The sequence below is a fragment of the Phalacrocorax carbo genome, chromosome 1, assembly GCF_963921805.1.
Source record: "Phalacrocorax carbo chromosome 1, bPhaCar2.1, whole genome shotgun sequence".
NCBI classification, from domain to species: domain Eukaryota; kingdom Metazoa; phylum Chordata; class Aves; order Suliformes; family Phalacrocoracidae; genus Phalacrocorax; species Phalacrocorax carbo.
Window position 1 is genome coordinate 60,737,713 of NC_087513.1, and position 20,375 is coordinate 60,758,087.

Here is a 20,375-nt window from a genome sequence, read left to right on the forward strand (position 1 = left end):
CGGAGCCGGTGCCTGGACACCACCCCAACACCTTGACACTCCCGAGTGAGCTGCCTCTGACAAACCTGAGCTTTCACAGGAGACATTCAAATCGGCTGAGCACATGGACCAACCTCTGCCTTAACACTCCCCCAGCAAGACTGCGGGACCGAGTTACTGACTCCCTAATCTCTGTGCCTTGACATGGCTGTGACCGTGAAGCTGAACCCTGGATTGCAAAAAGTCTATGTGTTATCCTTGCAGAGCAGACAGTCCTGGCTGTAACCCACACCTTAAGGACAGCCAGTGGGGGCGAGACGCTGAGCCAGGACTCTCCCATGAAGGCCTTTGGGTCTGTTCAGCAAATTGGCCATAGTGGGCCATGCCAAAGTGGTTTCACCCCCACACAAATTTCCCATTTCTACTGCAACAGAGACCATTGCTCTCTCTGGCCATGGGCTTGGGGATGGCTTCTTTTTCGAAAAGAAACATCTGATTCACCTTAACCATGGCAAGCATTTATATGTCTGCATTGGTTTAAGTCTGCATTGATTTAAGTTTTCAAGTCATCTTTGTGGAAGAAATGACCACCTTGCTTCAAAATCAAGAGTAAAACTGACGCATTCACTTGTATTTCAAAGTTCCTGAAAGCAGAGGTGAGGGCGCTGCCAGCTCCAAATCTTGGCACCGATTTGCACGAGTGTCAACCACAGCAGAACTTGGGTCCAAGAAGGTTCCTTACAGGCGAAAACCTCCTGGAGCGGGCACGCAGGACTGCCCATGCCAGGGGCAGGCAAGGGCTGGGCGCGCCCCTGTTTTTCTGCCAGTTCCAGTTATGTGGAAACCCCACAGGAAACCCTCGCCCGCCTGGTGAATGGGGAAAATCAAGCGTTTTCTGGAAAAACTTTCCAGATCCAAAGGCGATGAAGGTTCAGGCGGGCCCTGCCCACCGCCCACGCCGGGCCCCGCAGGTGCCCACGCCAGACGCGTGGGGCCGGGGCCTGCCCTCGGCATCGCCTCAGACACCGGCGGCGGGGGGGGGGGGGGCTCAGCCCCGGGCCGAAGCCAGGGTACCGGCTGCTCTCCCCGCCGCGCCGCGCCGGGGGCCGGCCCCGCTGAGGCGCCTTGCGGGGGGCCGGGGGAGGGCGGCCGCGCAGAGCCGCCTGCTCCGCGCACAAAGGAGGGCCTGGCGCGGCGCGGCCGCGGTTCAGCGGCCCCCGGCGCCCCCGCCCTGCCCGCGGCGCTGGGGGCGGCCCGGCCCGGTCGAGGCGGGGCGGAGGGGCCGGCCCACGCCTGTGAGGGCGGTGGGGAAGGGGAGGGGAGCGGGGGGCGCCACCGCCCCCCGCCCCGCCCGGTCCCGCCCCGTCCCGCCGCGCCCCGTGGTGCCGGCGCGGGCGCGGGGCCGAGGCAGAGGCTGCGAGGCCGGCGGGGCGCTCACACCCCGCGCCCGCCGCCGCCGGGCATGGAGGGCGCCGAGGCGGCCGCCCGCGGCAGCACCAGCCCCAGCAGCCCCATGCAGCCCCGCTGCTCCTCCTGCGGCTCCGCGCCGGCCGGCGGCGGCGAGGCAGCGGCAGCGGCGGCCATGGAGGAGCCGCTCGGGGAGGCTCCGTCCCCGGAGGTAACGGCGGCGAGGAAGCAGCAGGGGGTGAAGCGGCATCACCACAAGCACAACCTGAAGCACCGCTACGAGCTGCAGGAGACCTTGGGCAAAGGCACCTATGGCAAAGTCAAGCGGGCTATCGAGAGGTTTTCCGGCAGAGTGGTAAGGCGGGCGGAGGGGCTTCTCTTTGCCTTTTTCTTTTATTTATATGTATATATCATTTTTCTTTCCCGCGCCGACATCGGAGCAGGTCCGCTCGGGTGCACCCCCTCGGGGAGCCGTGAGGAGACCCCTTGGTGTGTGTGGGTGAGGCGGGGGCCTGGCGTGGCCGGTAGCCCACGGGGGTCCGCGCCCGGGAGCAGCGGGTCAGCATCCCACCCGCGCCTGCGGTCTCCCGGGTCCAGGGCTTTGTTTGGAGTGCAATTCCTGTACAGAAACTTCTTTTTTGGGGGGAGGGTGGTATTGTAGTAACGCATCGGTACAGTTTAAAAGGATGTGCTATTATTGGAAAAAATCGGGTGGCTTCTTGTTTTTGTTCTGTTTTTACCTGCGAGTCCACTGTGAACAGTTATTCTCTCCCCACTGGAAATTCAGTCTAGGGAAACCTGTCACATCCCCCGGCTGACCAAAGCCGCTCACAAAGCGCTGTCAGAATGGCAAATGTTGGTTCTCCGGTTAAAAATGCCGTGATTCAGTCATATGTTTGTGACCTGAACTTAGTGCTGACACCTAAAAAAAAATTGCGGGGACTGCAGCCCAGCCCCGTTGGGTTTTATGATCCGTTTCAGCGCTCAGCGGTGCCGGCTGGCTCGAGACTTCAAGCAGCCCGGAGGTTGTCCAGCAATAACTCAGCTTCAGCGTTTCCTCATTGGTACAGCGCTCCAGCAGGGCGCAGAAATGCAATTGAAGAAATGTACACATTAGTCAGAGTTATTGTCATTTTTTTCTTCCCAGAAATATGTAAGTATTCACAGAAGGCCAGCGAATGAGAGGCAGGCGTTGCGTTAAAGACTGCCCAGAGAAATAGATACTTTCTAAAGAGGTCTTAACACTGCTTTTCATGTGAAGTAGAGTAATTGAGTTTTTGCTAGACTTCATCTAAAAGCAAGACATTTCCCTAGTGACATTACAGGTTTTGCCTCATTTATCTTTCCTTCTGGTTGCCTGGAAGCTGGACGCGCACCCAGAGGCAGAAGCAACTGTAAAATAGAAAATGAAATTGCAGATGCCATGGCTTTAATAAGGGACACTTACTTTGCAACTAAATATCTTCTGTGTCGACAGTGAAAATGAGAGTTTCAGCCAAGTTGTAGAGTCATATCATGTATGCTTTCAGTTTATTAGCTCATTTGGAGGCAGGCTAAAGAGAAACCAGAGATGGACATCTCTGCACATGCTCACTCCCAGTCCATGATTTTTAAAGTTTGCTCTCTTGGCTGTTCTACAGTTTCAGGCTAACAAAAGTTCCAAGGCTATGTTATATACTAACTATTATTTTGTAAGCAGATTATTTTTGAGTTGAGTTGTGAAATGTAGTAAATAAGCAAATACATTGAAAATACCTTTTTTTAAAAAGGACTTGATAAATTGTATAAAAAAAGTGACCATATTGTAAATGAGATTTGGCTTTGGGAAGGGCCCTCTCAGAGCACAGGATGTAGCATAGATGTGCATCTCCTCTAAGTTAACAACACACCTGGTCTTTCTGTATTTTGCTAACTGTGAAGCACTTAAGCTACACAGCTAAGAATACTTAGATGGTACGGTCTGGACTGAATTTATACAGCTAATGCCATCTTGAAATGGAGAGGGTGAAAGTCAGAATACCCATGCAATCTTAGATGCAATAAAAATGTTATACTCGCTCTATCAGCTGGTATGCAGAAGCTAAACAAATCCTTACCGGGGTGTGAGTTTTATACTGTAGTAATACAAGCCTTGGCGTGTGGCACTTCATAATTATTAACTAGTCTGCAGGCGAGTTCTGGTGTAATGTGTCTGTTTGAACTTCAACATCTGTGAGTGTATGTAAAATATCCACGTTTTGTCTGCTTACAGAATAAAAGCTAGTTGTCAGGAATCCAGCCAGATCTAAGTGAATGGAAAACGCTTCTTGTTTCCTGACAGTTCCTTTGTCTGGCTGTTGCAGTGAACACCGATTGCTTTCCCTGGGTGAGAGGAGAGCACCGACAGGAGAGAGGGGCAGAGTTTTGCTGCACCCCCCCACCACCACCTCCCCAACTTTCTCTTCCCTTTCCTCCGTTCGTATTAGTGGGCGGCGTTTGCAGCGTTCCTGAGCAGGTTGGACTGGATGCTGCCGTGTGTCCAGCAGGGGAGGCACAGAGCAAGCGATGTGGTGGCTGGTGCCGTCTCTTGCACCACTGCCAACGCAAATCATCTCACAACCGGCAGCTACATAGTGAGAGTCCCAAGGTCGCTGCAGTCCAGTCTGTTTGCTTCTTAATCTGCTACTGGTTTAGCAGAATACTGGTTTTTATTTTCTCAGTGGTAAGCAGGTATTTGAAGCTGTACGGGAACAGATTGCTAAGCTGGACCTTGGCAGCGGCATTGTGTTCCCAGTCATCAGCCTTGTCCAAGCGATTCTCCTATTTGGCCTTTCCGTTTCTCTTGTCCGTTAACAATCTCTTTAGCTGTACGGCACTTCATAAAGATAGTTGCATGATTAGCCAGGTCTTTAACATGAAGCATGAACTTTGGATTTGTCGTCATCTGTATAAATAGAGAGCTCAGGACTGAAATAGAAATTGGCAGATTTGAGTTAACGAAGTAAAACCAAGGTGAGAAGATGGTTCGATCCAAGCTACAGGTGTGCTTTAGTGGAAATCAATAACAGGATTTCTGTTGACTTGAATGAAAGTAGTATTTGGCACTTATTAACAGGTTGCAGGTTTCTTCATGTTGTTATAGTTTCTTTGTCTTTCCTCTTAACTCAGTGGAACGTGATCCTAAAGCTTCCTGCCATAAAGCTCTGGGGTAGATTGTATGATACATTTAGTTTGTTATTGGAAACGACTTATGTGAATTTGTGTATTAGTTACCACAGTGACTACAGACAGTATTACGTGCTGCATGAAGCAGTTAAAATATTGCCCACTACATGACGTATGGGGTGCCTAATTTCACCAGCAAGATTTCCTTCATTAGTACTGGCTCAGTATACACTGTGTAACTTATGATATTTTAAATTAAGGCACCTGTTAGTAAGTGTAAGGATGAAGAGATGATATCGCAAGCCTGTGAAGTAACACTCATGTTGACATTTCTGTGGGTGTTTTCTCCACTTGTCATCTTGCACATGTTAAACCAAAGAACCGAGCTTTTGTTCATGTTATGTATTCAATGCTTGTTAGCCAAGAAATCCACAGTTACACTTATGTCAGCCTTAGATAAGCTGTATATTGACCACCTCTGGCCGATCCCATGCATGACGCATGAAGGTGGTAGATGCTGCTGGGTTCTTCTTTGAGTAAATGATTCCACTGGAGTAAATACACCTTAAAATGCAAACTTAAATTATAGATAGGCATTTTCAGTCTTGTTATCTGTCTTTTCCTGACATTATACAGAAAGCAATGCCTGGATAAAAAAAAGCGTTAATTAAATTAATGTTAGTAAAGGATCATGGAAGGCATGAGGTGAACCCTGTTAGGCTCCCGGGAGCACTCCCAGCAGAGTTTAACCCAGGGGTTTGATACCCTGGCTGGTTTACAGCTCCCTGTGGGTGCTCTGTGAGGTGCTCTGCTGCCACTGCTGGACCTGGGGCTTTCTGATGGTGCTGGTTGTTTGTTACAACCTCTTACGCAGCATCCTGTATTGTCTGCGCTTCCTTTCGGTTAGCATTTGCCTTCAGGACAGATTTTGCCCTTTGCAAAAGCCGGGAGCTTTTTCCCTTTCTCTCCTTAGGCTGCACTTTGGAGGCAATGGGGAGTAGCTGCAGGGCCCCCCCCTTCCGCCTTCACCTCCCTCTCTGCCTGAGAGCCAGGACATCTTTTCTTGCTCCTCACCAGCAGGTGGAGGAAGCACTATTCTCCTCTAGCCATTCTTCCAGAAAGTTAATTATTTTGGGAATTGATGACAAGCTGCAGCCCAACATGAAAAACAGGCATGCAGTGCATATTTGTGCAGGCTCATTTTGTGTGGTGGTGCATGTTATCTATCCCTTTTGCACAGAAGGGCAAGTAGAAGGATGTTGCCAAATGAAATTGGTTTTGGAATTAAAACCTTGTAAAAAAACCCCCAAACTTTAGAGCAACAGAACTATTTTTAGTTGCAGCTCCAGTGAAAATCTGTGCTTTGAAACAGCTTCGCTTCATGATGCTTTTGGAGAGTGCCGCGGGGTTTTTGAAACCCTGAAACAGCAACAGATTACATGAAAGGGGGATCTTTGCATTGCTGATTGTATTTCTCCGTATCAGGACAAAACCAAAACGTGAATACCAACAATGACAGCTCTGTCATGTCAGTAATTAAGGCCTTGTCGGCCACACAACCATTTTTTTGTTTGCTGTGTGGTTTTTAAGGGTTCCAGTTAAAAAGATAAAAGTGTGCTGGTGGGTCACTGAGGACAGAGAAAGCCAGGTGGGATGTTTGTCCCAGTTCTTTCGTCTGCTTTGCTGATACCATAGAAAATGTTGGTATTCCTCTCTTCCCTCTTATGCATGTGAATTCTCTTATCTTTTATGACATTTCCATATGTATTTCTATTTTTTTGCCTGAGAACTTCGCTTCAGTTAGCACCGGGGTCACTACTTCATATTGATTTTTATCTTGAACGCTCAGTGCGCATCTTCTGTAGGATAATGTCCAAATCTGATGCAGATCTGTTTATTTTTATGAGGTTCTTTGTTGTTCTTATTAAGATATCTTCCTTTATTGCAGACACCAGTGGAAGTATCTACACAACACTGCTGTGATGTGAAGTGCTTGTACAGTACTTTGCACAGCAAGATCCTGATTCGTGAATGTGGCTTCCACAGCTATGATAATACACTTGAATAATAGTAACAATAGCTTGTATCACTACCCCGTTTTATACATGGGAAAGAAAAACTTGCCAATGAAAGCCAAAATAATCAGAAGTATCAGCTAGTTTCGAGTGCACAACCTAACACCTGATTTTTCTAGACATGTAGAGAATGTAACTTCAGGGTCCTATGGATGAGAGCCTCCTCCTGCAGAGCTCAGTCTCTGCTGCCTCCTGGGCTCTCTCTTTACCCTGGGCTTTTGTCCCTGTGTGACGTTCAGCTTCGGTCTCCAGTCCTGGCCCTTTTGTACTCCACTCACGCTGCTGCCTCTCGCTTTGTTCTGCGTGCCAGAGCTGTGACCCGCGCAGGGTGTGCTGCCTTGCTCCCTGCTTCTGAGCTGGTAGCTGCCAGCAGAACCCGTGCTGCACACACCTCTCCTGCCATGCAGTGCTTACGTGAGGCCAGAGGTTCCTCAGTGGAAGAGGGATTCTTGCAAAATGTATTGCCAAAACCTTATTTATTTACTTATTAAGATGTGCAACCTGAGTTCTTTTAGGGGCTTCATAACGTGACTAAATCTAGACAATGTTTTCATGGTGCTGAAGGCATGTTAGTGAAACTCGGGTCATCCTGTGTAAAAATTGTACTAAAGCATGCATGGAAATGCTAGATCTGGAATGAATAGAAGTTGGAGAGAGTATATGGACTTGAAAATAGTTTTGCTGTTAATTTGTTATTTGTTCCACCCTTAATTGTTAGATGTGTTCTGAGATTCTGGTTTAAAAAAAGAAAAAGGAAAACAAAAAACCCCACTGGATTTAATAAAATGTAATTCACAGTAAATATTGTGGACCTCTTACAATAGAAATTACTACCTGGTTGTATAAATTTACTACAGTCTTCACATAAACACTTGTATAGCTGAAATGCCGAAGACGACCTGAACATCAAAGGCTGCAGACAGAAATAACTGACTACAGCATGCAGGTCATTAGGGGAAAGGCACTAGTACAAAATACTTGTTTTCTCCACTGAGAATTCTTGTTGGAGAAGCAGATTTGTTCAGGGGAGTGTGGCTCAGTGGTATGAAAGTCTGAATTAATGACTCGCCAGTAATTGGTCATCTGAATACGTCAGCTTGTCAAATCTTTTACCAAATTAAAGAACATCATGTTCTTTCTGAGCTTTGAGTGGACATCAAGTGGTGTTCCTTCAATGATGTTGGACTCTCTTGCAGTTACTTCCCCACTATTGGATTGAAAAATTTTGGGCAGGTCAATTAACTTCCCTGTGTCTCAGTGGAAGTAGTGTCCCTTTCTGAAGGGACACTACTTAATATAGGAAGGTTAGACTAATTAACAGGGCATGTTTTGGCCTGATACACACCTAGTGCAATCCCTCTAAACGTGAAATTCACAACAGAATTTGAGCCAATGTTTATAATGCAGCCTTCAGCTAAAAACACTATAAAATGCCTAAGCGTTATTACAAATGCTTTCACAGTACCATATGCTAGAGAACACAACGGAATGGAAATTGCTTGTACAAAGTCTTTCATTAGATATGGCTAAAATATACTGTGTTTTCTGGTGGCATGTGTTCTAAAAATTATTATTATTTTTTAAGAACCGCAGTGTGGATTTGCCATGTGGAGACAATTATTGTATATATTGTAGTTTGGGTCATACATGTTGAATAAAACCGTGTGGAATGTGCAGTTCTTGTGAGCAATTGTTTATTCTTTGCAGAACTGTAATCCTAGTTAGTCTGTGTTTTGTCTGGTAAATAAATAACTAGTGAGTCTTTGCTGGAGTGAGGAACTGGGAGGAGGCACGTGGTGGTCACGACAGTGCCAAAGAAGAATGCCAAATGTGGGCAGAAAACCAGTTCCAGGTATGTCAGCCTTGAACACCAGCAGGTCAATGTGTGTACAGCCATGGTAATCCAAATGCAGAGCATATGGGACATGTTTCCAAAGCCCATATACCACGGCTTCAGAAATTGTCTGCTGACCTTTGCTTTGATGTGGGCGTGTCCGTGGCTTGGGTCTCCGCCTCCCGTACCACGCTTATGTACCCTCTATCTACATGAACCAGGATGCTGGGGCCAAAGCATCTCCTCTTATTGTACAACCATGCTCCTCTCAGCAGGACACCTTTGTTCTCCTCATAGTTGTCTTGTACACTTTTCCTTTGTCAAGTGGGACCGAACCATATGTTTTCTGCTGCAGCCCTGGACGACACTCCGAAGCCAGAAGTGCAGGTTTGCCTCTGGGCTTGGGGTGGGATAGGACCTCCCAGAATGGATGGCAAGAAGCAGCGGTGGCAGCTGCCAACTCCTCTGTGCGGAGTGGTCAGAGCCTCAACAGCTCCTCACCTGGGCAGGGGTGGAGGCTGCTGCCAGGGCTCAGCTGTGGCATGCAGTTTTGATGGTTTGCCTGCCACGAGTGATGGACGTGTTGGTGAGGGAATCTCTGACCTACAGAGACTATTGATCTTGTCTCTTCTTGCCGGCTGCGTAAGTCAGGATTTGTCCCTAAATCACCCAGGCGTGCACTGGACGCTTTATAGAAAAACCCTTTTCATTAGCCCTGATGGGTCAATGTACTTGGGATAGTTGGTATGTCAGAGGAAATGTCTCAGATGAAAAGGTCTCCAACTAAATATGCAAATGATATTTGTCAGCGTTTCCCTCAAAGATCTTCCAGCAGATGTGAGTACCATGTGTGTCCATTTAATAAACTAAATTCAAAATAATTTCCACTTTGCCAGATATATGTGGAATAGCTGAGGGGGTGCAGGGAGCGAACTACAAAGCAAGGTAAAAACTGCATATGTGTGTTGTTATATTTGATGACCAATTCATTAAAGCCATAAGTGTATCCAGGCTTTCAATAGTGTTCTCCTGCTGTTGCTTCCTGTACTCCCTGGCTACAAAATCAGTCTCTATGGCTCTCATTTGTCTTCCCCACATGAAAGGCTTTGAGCATCTGCAAGTTATGATTTGAGAAGTATCTGCTTTTAAACAGAATATATTTATCACCATGTCTTCACAGGCAACATAGTACGTTATATAAATTAGGAGATCCTAGACCTTTGAACACTAGGGGCTGGGTGCGATACTGCGTGAGCGTACGGTGTCTGGCCATACCCATCAAACGTCCTGGACCCACACCAAAAATGCCAGATGTTCAATAGATGTGGAGGCCCTCCCGTAACCTTTGCTGCATGTTGCAAAAGGGGGAGGGTGGAGGGGGCGAGGTTGTACTCGTCCCTCGCCCTTGTGCTCTTTTAGTACTCTCGTTTGAGCTCAGTGTTTTTTATATTTTGAACTAAAGACCATGGACCAACCCTCAATTCAGTCTGTTAAACTATTGCATGGTATAAATGCTTAGTGTTCCCTCTCTGAAGACAGATGGGATTTGCTTCTAGCTCTGGTGGTTTATGAGACATCAGTCCTTAAAGCTGCCACTGGCCCATGACGGGATGCAAGTCGTGGGTCTTGCTCAAGCGTGAACTTTTTCAGGCTCTGTTCCTACCAATGGAGGAAAATAATAAAATACTTAAATGGGTAGTTCCTTTCATTAAAAAAAAAAAAATCCAGCCATGCAGCGGCTGTGGGAAAAGGGGTTGGCATGGCTGGCATGTTCAAAGCCATCCTGGCCAGTTGTAGGTGAATGCAAAATCACAAACTGAATGCAGGTCTTGTGGTTTATAAGTATTAAGAAGACAGCTGAGGTCGTGTGGGTTAACGTGCAACCAACATAACTTAATTTCTGGGTGCCTCCTTGGCCTTCCTCTCTCCCTGCCAGCATTTCCCACCTCTCCTAAGCCACATCTCCGGCATGGCATCTGAGGCCCTCTGCCATTGGGTCCCCTGGGATGTCATCCTGGTGAAGTGGAGGGTCTCCTGTGCCTTGCATGGGGCTGGCTGCCTCCGTGATGAAGCACTGGTGCTTGGCGGGCTGCTCTGTCCCCGTTGCCTTGCCTTCCCAGGAGACATCAACCTGTGGTAAACCCAGAGCCCCTCAGCTACCCTGGCCCGGCAGCTGGCCGGCATGCGGGACGACTTAAGCTGAGAGGCTGGAGGAGCTGAGTGTCTTTGTTCTGAGGTCTGGCGGCTTGAGGGACTTGCAATTATCCTAATGTCTCGCTGTGCTGAGGAGCTGAGTCAGCGTATTTAGGCTTGAGCACTACTGCCTTGGAATAAAGACACTAGTTAAGGGATATTAGGCTTAAAAAAGAGAAAAAAACCCAGAAATTAATTTTTCCTGTGAAAAGTTACCATGCCAATTTTGGAGACTAAATTTAGCCATTCATGGGTAGATCAGAAAGATTCGGGTCCTGCTGTTGACGGAGATCTCAAAGCCTCCATATCATGTTTCCCATACACAAAAAGGCATTTAATCTCTGCTACAATTTCTAATCTCCATGAAATGCCTGATGGTGAATGATATCTCCCTTTATGTGAGGTACAAGTGTTATTCTAAAAGTGATTGTGGATATTTTTTTAATTACAAAAGGTAGCAGTGAGGGTTGAATAAAAATACCTGTTTGAGCTATGTGGTAACTAAATAAATGCTCCTTTTTGTTAAATGGTGTCTTGTGGTTTTTCTCGTTGATGCAAAAAGATTAAGTCTTATGCACACAAGTTTGACAGAAGAAGATGGTGAAGCATGTTAAAAAAATAGCTCCTGAGGCACATGTTTGGAGCTGTTGTTCATTTGTGTATCGCGCTCCGCACAAATAAAATCTCGTAGCTTCCCCAGCAGAGTTCAGTTCAGAAAGGAGGAGTGAAGGCCAGCCAGTCCCTCAGGTGGTTGGGGACGCCTGGGGACAGCCGGTGCAGCGCCGTACCCGGCAGTGGTTCCGGCAGGGCCACGCTGTGGGTCGTTGTTTTTGCATGGGGGAAAGAAGAACCTTTAGGAGGAGAAGATGGGAGACTGCAACCTTCCTGGCGGGTGCACGCTCTAAAGCCATGTGGCCTGGAGCATGAGATAGCTGTGCTCCAGTGCAAGATGAACATGCCTGTAAGATACCTGCTGGAGGCAATATACGTTTAGCTGACCTCTGTAGGGATACAACTAAGAGGTGTCCACACTGCCTTCTCAAGAAGACACGTTTTTAACCAGGCCCATACATAAGGCAGAGCATCCTTCACACTCCTTTCCTTGTCATGTTTATTCTCTTTGGGGTGCCATAAGGAGGTGAAATAATGAGAGGGAGATCTGTGGGTTTAAGCTCCGTCTCCTGTAGGAGCTGGTTGTCACAGCTGTGCTTCAGACACCCAGGACATGAGTGGTTTCCCTGAGGTTCATCCGGAAAGTCTGTGGCAGAGCTGCAGGGAGAGCCGAGGTCGACCACAGCTCCAGCGCTGCACTGAGCCAAGACGTTCCTTGTATGGGTGTAACCATCTCGGGAAGGTCGCTCATAAGTGAATGTCCTCTTTCATGGCTGTAGTCACACTTTGAAGGGATGGCACCAATTTTTCAAAAGCCCGCCAGCTGTTGTGTCTTGGAGGCTGGTCACTACTGCGTACCACTGTTGATCGATCACCAATTGGTACACTTGGTCACCGTTGTGTCCTCACAGCCTGGGAGGAACGAGGGCCTTGAGCTAGACTGTGCAGTGCATTTACATCCAGGCCAGGGACTAGCCATCTTTTTCAACAACAGGAGTTTTTTTTCTGTGTACAGTTTGAGAGTTTTCTACCTGCCTCTCAATTTCGGTAAAACAAATGTATTCTCTGATCCTGTCTGGCGTTTCATGATGAAAAGGTGTGGTCTAATGGGGCCTGTGAAGTGCCTCATTGTGGGTTGCGCGTTGCTCGTGAGGAATTCATCAGGGAGAAGGATTTCATACTGTACTTTAACCTCCTTCCAGCTTTTCTTGGATGAAAGGAAAGCTCTGCAGCCGTGAATGTAACTGGTTATCATTATTGGATGTCATTACTCACTTACTCTGAGCGTAAAACAAAAAAATCGCATCCCTTGTGATGTCCGTGGGTAAAATGCTGCTCTCAGTTACATTAACACTGTTGTAAACCGAAGAGTAGAATTCGGCCCTTTGTTTCAATTGAAATATTTGTTTAACACAGGCAAGGACTAAACAATACACTTGAAAGCAATTTGTGTTATTGTCTGTAGAGCAGAGCTTGTATTTTATGAACTGGCTGATCATAAAGACAGCATAAATCATGTAAAGCATTCTCATTTACTTTTTCTTTCTTTTTTCTTTTTGCAGATGGGGCTTGTAGAGTAGAGTTGCAGTCAAAAATGTCTGCTCCAGGATATTTTAGTTGAACTGTGTGAGTCCATTAAACAAATGTAATGGCTTTTTGGAAAGAAGCGCTGCATGTTTCAAACCAAATGTTTTACATAGAGAACATCTGGGTAGTTCTGGGTGTTTGTATGTAGAGCACATCAGACGGCAGCCGTAGTGAGCTCAGCTGGGAGGTTGCCTGGGATGTAGTTGTAGGATGTGACAGTTCAGTTGTTATGGGGAATAATTCCTGTGAAGTATTGCCATAAACTGAATGTTTGGCACAAACAGCTATATCTTTGTTTTACTGTACACCCAAGTTATTCTTCTTATCTGCCCAGCAAAACTCTAAACGATGTTTAAACAACCCAGTAAATGTTGGCACCTCTGAGCTGCGGCATGCGCATTAAAGCTAGCTTGAGGAAGCTGTTACCGTTAAGGGGAAACGAAGCTTGCTCTATTTCCAGCGAAGCGCTATTGATTCCTGCCAAGGGCAATGCAGTGCGAGTGAGCGATGAATGCAATATGTGCAAATGGTTTGTGGGGTTGGGTTGGAAATGATCGTTGGAAGTGATTGATGTTCCAGTGGTGTTACGTGGTGTTGCTTTGAGGAATGTGAAAATGCAAAACTGGCGAAATGCATGTAATTAGCCTGACATTAGAGTTTATCAGAGCTACCGGAAGAACTTTAACCTGGTTAAATTAATAAGCCTGCTTTTACTTCACAGCATCAGAGGTAATACATTTCCAGGAAATGTAGGAAATGTTGAAAAACATCTTATTTAGGAGTCAGTTCTTAAATTATTTCTGCAGTTTAGTTGAGGAATGCATGGTTCAAATTAGATTAAAGCTGTAATTTCCAGAGTGGCAACGCAGCTTCCCCTTTCAGGATTGTTTAAGTAAAAAAGTTAAACAAAGTGGATTAGGCAGCCTCTTGCTCCAGTCGCTTGTGGACAGCAGTTGACATTGCGCAGTACTGCTTTAATAGTACTGCTCGGTCTGACATGAATTGTGGTATTTGCTGAGATGAATTTCTGGACTAAGCAGCATGAGAGGGAATTGCTCCTCACTCTGAGGAAGGTGGTATGTCCAAGTCTGTGTGAAGGTCACTGGCAGGGTGAAGTGGGAAGCCTGCGCTGCTGCTGTTGCACTACCTAACAGCTTAGCTTTTGGCAAGGGGATCCCAGAAATCTGAGTGCTAACTCTCCCTTATTCAACTGACCCTGGCCAAAGCACGTGCCAAAAAAGGTGTTTGTGTGTGTTGAAGAAGGGGGCAACAGTCCTGGAGATCACAGGGTCTGGGGGAGTTCTTTGCCAAATCCTTTCCATCTAGAAAAAAAAATTGCTTTGCTGTTTCTCCCCTCCAAAGTTAACCCTCCCCATAACTGCTTATAACAACTGCCTGCAACTGTGGACTCCTAGCAGGGAAAGCTAGAATTATACATTTAAGGCTGTGAAATTGCTTGATCGCCAGCCACTTAATTGTAGGAAAGCGTAACTCATTCCTCACCCTCTGACGTCTATTCCAAGCCCAACTGGCCGCGGGGAGCAAGACTGTTCCTGTTCCTGTGTTACTCTCTCCACTGAGCCATTAGGGTGGCCGTGGTAATTTACTTTCAATAAATAGAAGGGAACAACAGGAGGTTCCTCTACCTTCAGGAGTATAAATATTCGTCAGAAATCAGAGACGGATGGGGAAGAAATGTTAGCAAACTCCTTTCCTCCCTCTGTAGCAATTCCACCACGTTCTGTCATAAATTCTAGGACAGTCCCTTCCAAAAAGCGACCATTAAATAGGTAACGTCCTGGCAGAACAATGTAATATTGAAGCAGTGCTTTTACAAAAACAAATGTAATATTGCAAAGTGATCTGCAAGCCCTGGAGCAAAATAACCTGGGTGAGGCTTTGATACACATGACTGCCAATCTTTTTGTTTTCCAAGAGTAGTTTTCCAGATAGGATGTGGGTTTATGGTTCACTAGATTCCCACCAGGAAGTGGTGTTTCTATTTTGATCCAATTTAGATCAGTTTAGAAAAATACACTAGATATAGGTGCTTCTCATAGTTCTGTGTCATTAACCCTTCCAACTGTGCTGTTTACACACACCTGCATACTTTCCGTGATATAGTCTCGGTGGCCCACTACCCTAGCACAATGAATCCCTGCTCATCAATGATAATCCAAAAGCCTAAACTCTATAAACTCAACTTTAAAATCTCTCCACACTTCAAAAATGGGTTAACTGGGAATTTGAGATGGTCAAGCAGTATGGTGTTGGGTTTTAATGAGCGTTGTGGTGCCTCAAGGTATGGACATTTCTTCAAAAGAAGAAAGACTTTTCCCAAGTTTTCCTTGTACTATTGTAATTCTCTTGGTGAAATAGCACTTCCTTTTTGTTTGAAGGTCTGTAGGACCACGACAGCAAAATCAAAAGACCCACAGAACACCAGGTGACTTTGCTTTTGTGGCAGAAGAGGCATTGTAAGGATGTGCAAAGCTCTCAGTGGTTCTGAGACTTCTCTGAACTCCCAGAAACTTTACTGAAAGAGAGAGAATGAATCAAGTTACATTTATTTACCCACAACTTCCTCAAGCAGAACATACCAATGAATGAAAATATGCTGTCAGGTGGCTTCATGAAAAAAAGCTAGTTCTAAGAAAGGATTTAAACAATGTCCAGCACCCTTCCTCGTTTAATGTGAATTACAGCTTTGCACTGATATAGCACCTTTCACCTAAACATGTGCACAATCACTTTAGAGACTCTGGTAACTGCTGAGGTTACTGTTATTTAGCAATTATTTAGCAGCACATTGCAATAGTTTGCAGCAGTTGCTTAGAGGGTGTGAATAACCCCATTTCCAATTTAAATTACTGGGAGGAATTACAGGAGACAGTGTAATTTTCCAACTGGAACTAGATCCAGGCACCAGGGCTTTATGCCTCTCTTCTTAAGAATGTCGTAAAGAGTTTTTTTCTAACTAAGTAGCCAGGATTCTGGTTTTGCGTTTCGTCCCTAAATCAATGCCTTGAATGGTGTGCACCCCTACTTTGGAGGATTACTTCAGTGTGGTTCACTGCTTATTCACAATGAAAAACAACATTGAATTAAAGTCCCTCTCTGCTGCCCCAGGTTAGCATTTTGCATTACATCAGCAGCTGTCGTAGCTGTGAGATCAAGCCTCAAAAATCAATGTGAAATCTATCTTCCAGTTTTTGGAGGAGGAATCTGTAATACCAATGTAACACTGAGAACAGTATACTTGGGGCTTGTGAATTCTTTCACTCCTCTTTAACCTGACTTGCCAGTAATTTAATTAGTGCTAAACGGTCTGCACACAGACTTGCAGAAGTTAAAAGATGAACTGACATGGGATTCGCTTCCAATGACTTTTCCTCTTTTGCACATGTGCTGGGCAGAGCTGTGCTGTGTTTGGAAGTTGATCAATAATGATTGCACAATTTTAACCTTATTTAAACTATGATATAAACAGACATGATAGAAACAGATGCTACCAGGTTTTATCCTACTTAAAAGTGAAGTCAGCTCTTTTTTTTCCTGCCTTCCCCCCTCCCCGCTTCTTTTTTTTTCCCTTTTTGGTTCCAACAAAATTGTAACCTGGAAGAAAAGCAGTTAGACTTTGTGAAATCCCAGTTCAGTGTAGCATTTGGCTTTAGTAAATGTGGAAGCCAAAAATAAACATGTGCTTGGCAACTTCACCAGAAGTTAACTGTAAATGCAGTTTTCATCTTTTTAGTGAATGTGGCATTCAGTGCTGGTTAACATCTATTAAGGAGGAACAATCCATAGTTGAGGTTGTAAAGCATTTTTTTTTTCTTTTAATTGCAGTTATGAACCTCAACTGCCTCGGGGAAAACCCTTACCCCAGTTTCTTTCCAGATATAATTTCTTATGTGCCAGAACGTGAACTTCCCTTGAAAGCTTGAAGGTAGTTGGATGGGATGTTTGTGAGTTATTAGACTTTGGAAAAGAGTGGTCTTCCACCGATCTGTGCATGACAGCCCCAAAATGTCAACTTGGCCATTTTTCTTCTCTTTTCTTTAGTCCTTCAGAACACAAGCCTCTTCTTTTGCAGGCTGAGTTATGAACATCTTAAAGTATTAGATATTGCATCTTTGGATATTCAGAAGGATATGGAGTTATATTTAGAAGTGAATTAAGAAAAACGTAAGCAGTCTCACTCTTTTCTCCAGGAAAGTGAAGTCTGCACGTGACAGGTACTCTCCCAGGATGCCAGCCTTGGGCTCCAGTCCTGGCAGGCCACAACTGCAAACATCTTTAATAACATTGCCTTGTCAGATCTCTGCTTTTCAGCAAATCCTTTGCAGCCTCTGCTTCTACTAGGACAAACTTGTTTCACTGTGGATCAGGGAGGATTGAAGTGGATGCAGATTTGCAGTAGCATGCTGTTGGGACAGTGAGGAGGGGTGAGAAGGGGCAACTTGAGGCCGCACTGTGGCAAGACACTTCGGTATTGCTAGGGATGGTGATTACTTGTAGGGTCTTTCTTCTAAAACTGAACAATCCTATGACTTGGGGCTTAAGTAATCCTGTATGAAAAACTTCTGTTTTGAGAAGGGAGAAGGTTTTCGGTAGATTCCTGACTTACATCAGTGGACTGTCCTTTTCTTAATTCTGCAGCCCTCCCTTCTTCTCCGTTTTCAAGATTCACTGCCTTAAAATGATGAATCAATAACCAGGTTGTTAACTTGTGCTTGTAAATGCTATTGGAAATCAGATCTATGCTAAACCAGATGAATGCTTCTTTTTTATTCCTAGTGGTAAATCAGTCTTGAAATGGTTAATACAAAGCTGTACGATCCGTCTGGTAGTAAGGATGACTTGAGGCCAGGCTTCTCAGTGTTAAATGAAGAAAGGTCTGCCAGGTAAATTTGTCAGAGGATGCATGGTGTAAATATGCCAGGCTTCATATACATAGCTGAGGATAGTGGGTACCAAACAATGAAGGGATGTAAATTTTCCAGTAAGGCAGTAGTTACTCAGGAAATGTGCTCACAAAACCTATTAACAAGCACCGTATGTGGGGGGTGAGGAAAGAAGTGGAGGAAGGGTGTTGTATGTGTTCCTCCTGGCACCCAGTTTGTATATGTACAGCATAAATGTGCTCATCTGGTGCCTTCTACTGCTCATTAAAACTTGGTTTCACAGGCATTTTTCTCTGTGAATAAAGAGGGAACTAGAAAAAAGATATAACCCCATTGCCTAGTATTTGTGATTAGTTAATTCCTCTTCACGTGATGAATCATCATTTATGACTTAATAACAGCAACTATGTCCAGCAGAACAAGAAAATGAAAATTAAACCCGGGTTAATCATATGCTGGTTCTGCAAGAGGCACTGACGTGTTGTTCCTCACCTTATGCAAATAAAATCTTGATTTAACATTTATCACACTGACTTGGGACTTCTAGTGCCTTGGTGCACGAGTGAGTTTCTCTACAGGTAGTGAGCAATAGAGTGGCAGTAAATGAGCTTTGGCTTTTAGAAATATAACCTTTTTAATGTGATACACCGGGGAGAGGGGAATGAAGCAGAGAGGCTCAGGCGTTTGCTATATGCCTTTACCATACAGAGTGAGGCAGCTGCAAAAAATACCCTTGCCTCTTAAAAGCAAATGAACTTGAAAGGTGCATCGTAGCACGTGCATCCTTGCCCTTTATGTGTGCAGCTGCTGGCTCGCAACAACAACAACAGTGTTTTGTCTTTGGTAACATCCATGACACAAACAAACGTGCAACGGAACAGAGAAGCAGGCAGAAGCCCTGAGATTTAAATGAGCAGAGTCTCACTGGGTACAGATGGCACCGGTTACAGCTTTGAGCAACTCCCCTGATTACGGCATAGTTTGCCAACATATCAAACAATACAGTTGGGTGTTGATAAATAATTAATAAGGATTTTGTTGCATGCTTGTCTGCCAAGCAGTATCACCATGGAGATGATCTGGCTTTTAGGATCTGAAGAGTTAACAGTCTCCAAAACAATGGCATTGTGTTGACCTTACTCTTTCTCAAAAAGAGAAAGCTCTCAAGAGATGCATTAGCAAAATGCACAGTGCCAGGCACTAATTTTGCTTCAAGTCACCATGGCCTTTTGTCCAACTTTTCGGTGAGTGCATGAAGTGTTTTCTATGACTGTGCAGAGGCTTGCTCTTAGAATTGCATATCCTGCATGATGCTGTTTATTACTCCATTTAGCCTGGAATTGGAGTCTCAAGATAACATTTTTCTAGCAAATGGACCCAGCAAAGAAATAATCATGTGGGAGGAAGCTTACAAGAATACCTTTTGTAGAACCCTCTGGGTGTCTGGCTCCCCTGTAGGGATATTTGTCCATGGCTCCTTCTTTCCACTTGGAAGGTCCAGAGGCCAGGTAGACAGTTATTATTCAGCCCATCCCCTGCCTTTCCTTTGTCTCCTTTGTGCAACCTCTGGAAATGCCATTTCAATGCAGCTGCATTATCAGCATCCCCCTCCTTATCATTTGATGGCAGCAACCTCAGGGACCACCCAGTTTCATAGCTTTGTTTCTCTTCCTCTTGTGTTGGTGATGTCTGGGCCAAAAGCCATAGGCAGAGACTCCCTTGGAAAAAACATTATACGGTGCCAGACTTTATTCTTTCTTGCTCAGCTCTGTAGAGTTGGAGAAAGAACAATGTGCGTTTTCTCCCCCCCCCCCCCCCCATCCTCTGCTCTCCCTTTCTCTTCCCCACCAGTTGATCCACCTATTCTTTACCTCCCTGTCCCTGTTGGCACTTGGTGCATTGCACTTCCCACCTCGGAGTCTCAAAGAAAGGAAGCAGAGCTGTGAAACTCGCCGGGCTCACCCACTTCCCATTGCTGGGTGGGGATGGCCTCAGTTCACAGCTTTTGGAAAGGAGAGGTGTATGTGTATTTAACTCTCCCCTCCCTCTTCACCCAAATAAAAGAGTTTTAAATAATTTTCTTTAAGCTGCATTTCTGACATATCTCCCAGTGGCAGCAAGCTGGTTTCCCTTCCTCAGGGACTTGCACTCTCCGTCCTGATGTCATTTTCCCAACTGGCCACAACAGTATTGCAAGAGCCCATTGGAATTTGCTTGAGCACGGGTGGTATGCACAAGCGCTGGAACCAACTTAAAAGTCACAGCCCCCACGGTGGAAAAAAAGCAGTTTGTTCATATCTTGCCACGGTCCTAAAAATAGCCTTGATAGATAATAAAGAGTGGAAGATTGTTTTCAGTGGGACTGAATGTACTGCATGCAGAAACTGCTGGGGAAGATTCAGTGGTTTGTGTCGTTCAGGTGGTCAGCCTCGATTGCAGCACTGACTGACTTAAAAAATCTGTGACTTTCTGCACTGTGGCTAATTCTACCTTTGTTTATATTCGCACATCTCTGCTGAAAATGAGGCAAACATAGGTTCATTACCTTAAAACAAACACACAAACCAACTTCCTGAAATCAAGAGAAACAGCTTTACGCTTGGATGAAAATATAGCTTTGTTGCTTATCCCATAAATGAT

The 20,375-nt window shown here is 45.5% G+C and overlaps 1 protein-coding gene across 1 annotated transcript in view; it reads left to right on the plus strand.

The window, feature by feature from the left end:
* Positions 1-1,342: 1,342 nt before the first annotated feature.
* Positions 1,343-20,375, plus strand: part of NUAK1 (NUAK family kinase 1) — a 49,536-nt gene continuing 30,503 nt past the window's right edge. Inside the window, exon 1 of the mRNA XM_064455914.1 lies at positions 1,343-1,741. Coding sequence (XP_064311984.1) covers positions 1,442-1,741 — 300 coding nt within the window. The 5' untranslated portion in view covers positions 1,343-1,441. The remainder of the gene's footprint in view (positions 1,742-20,375) is intronic.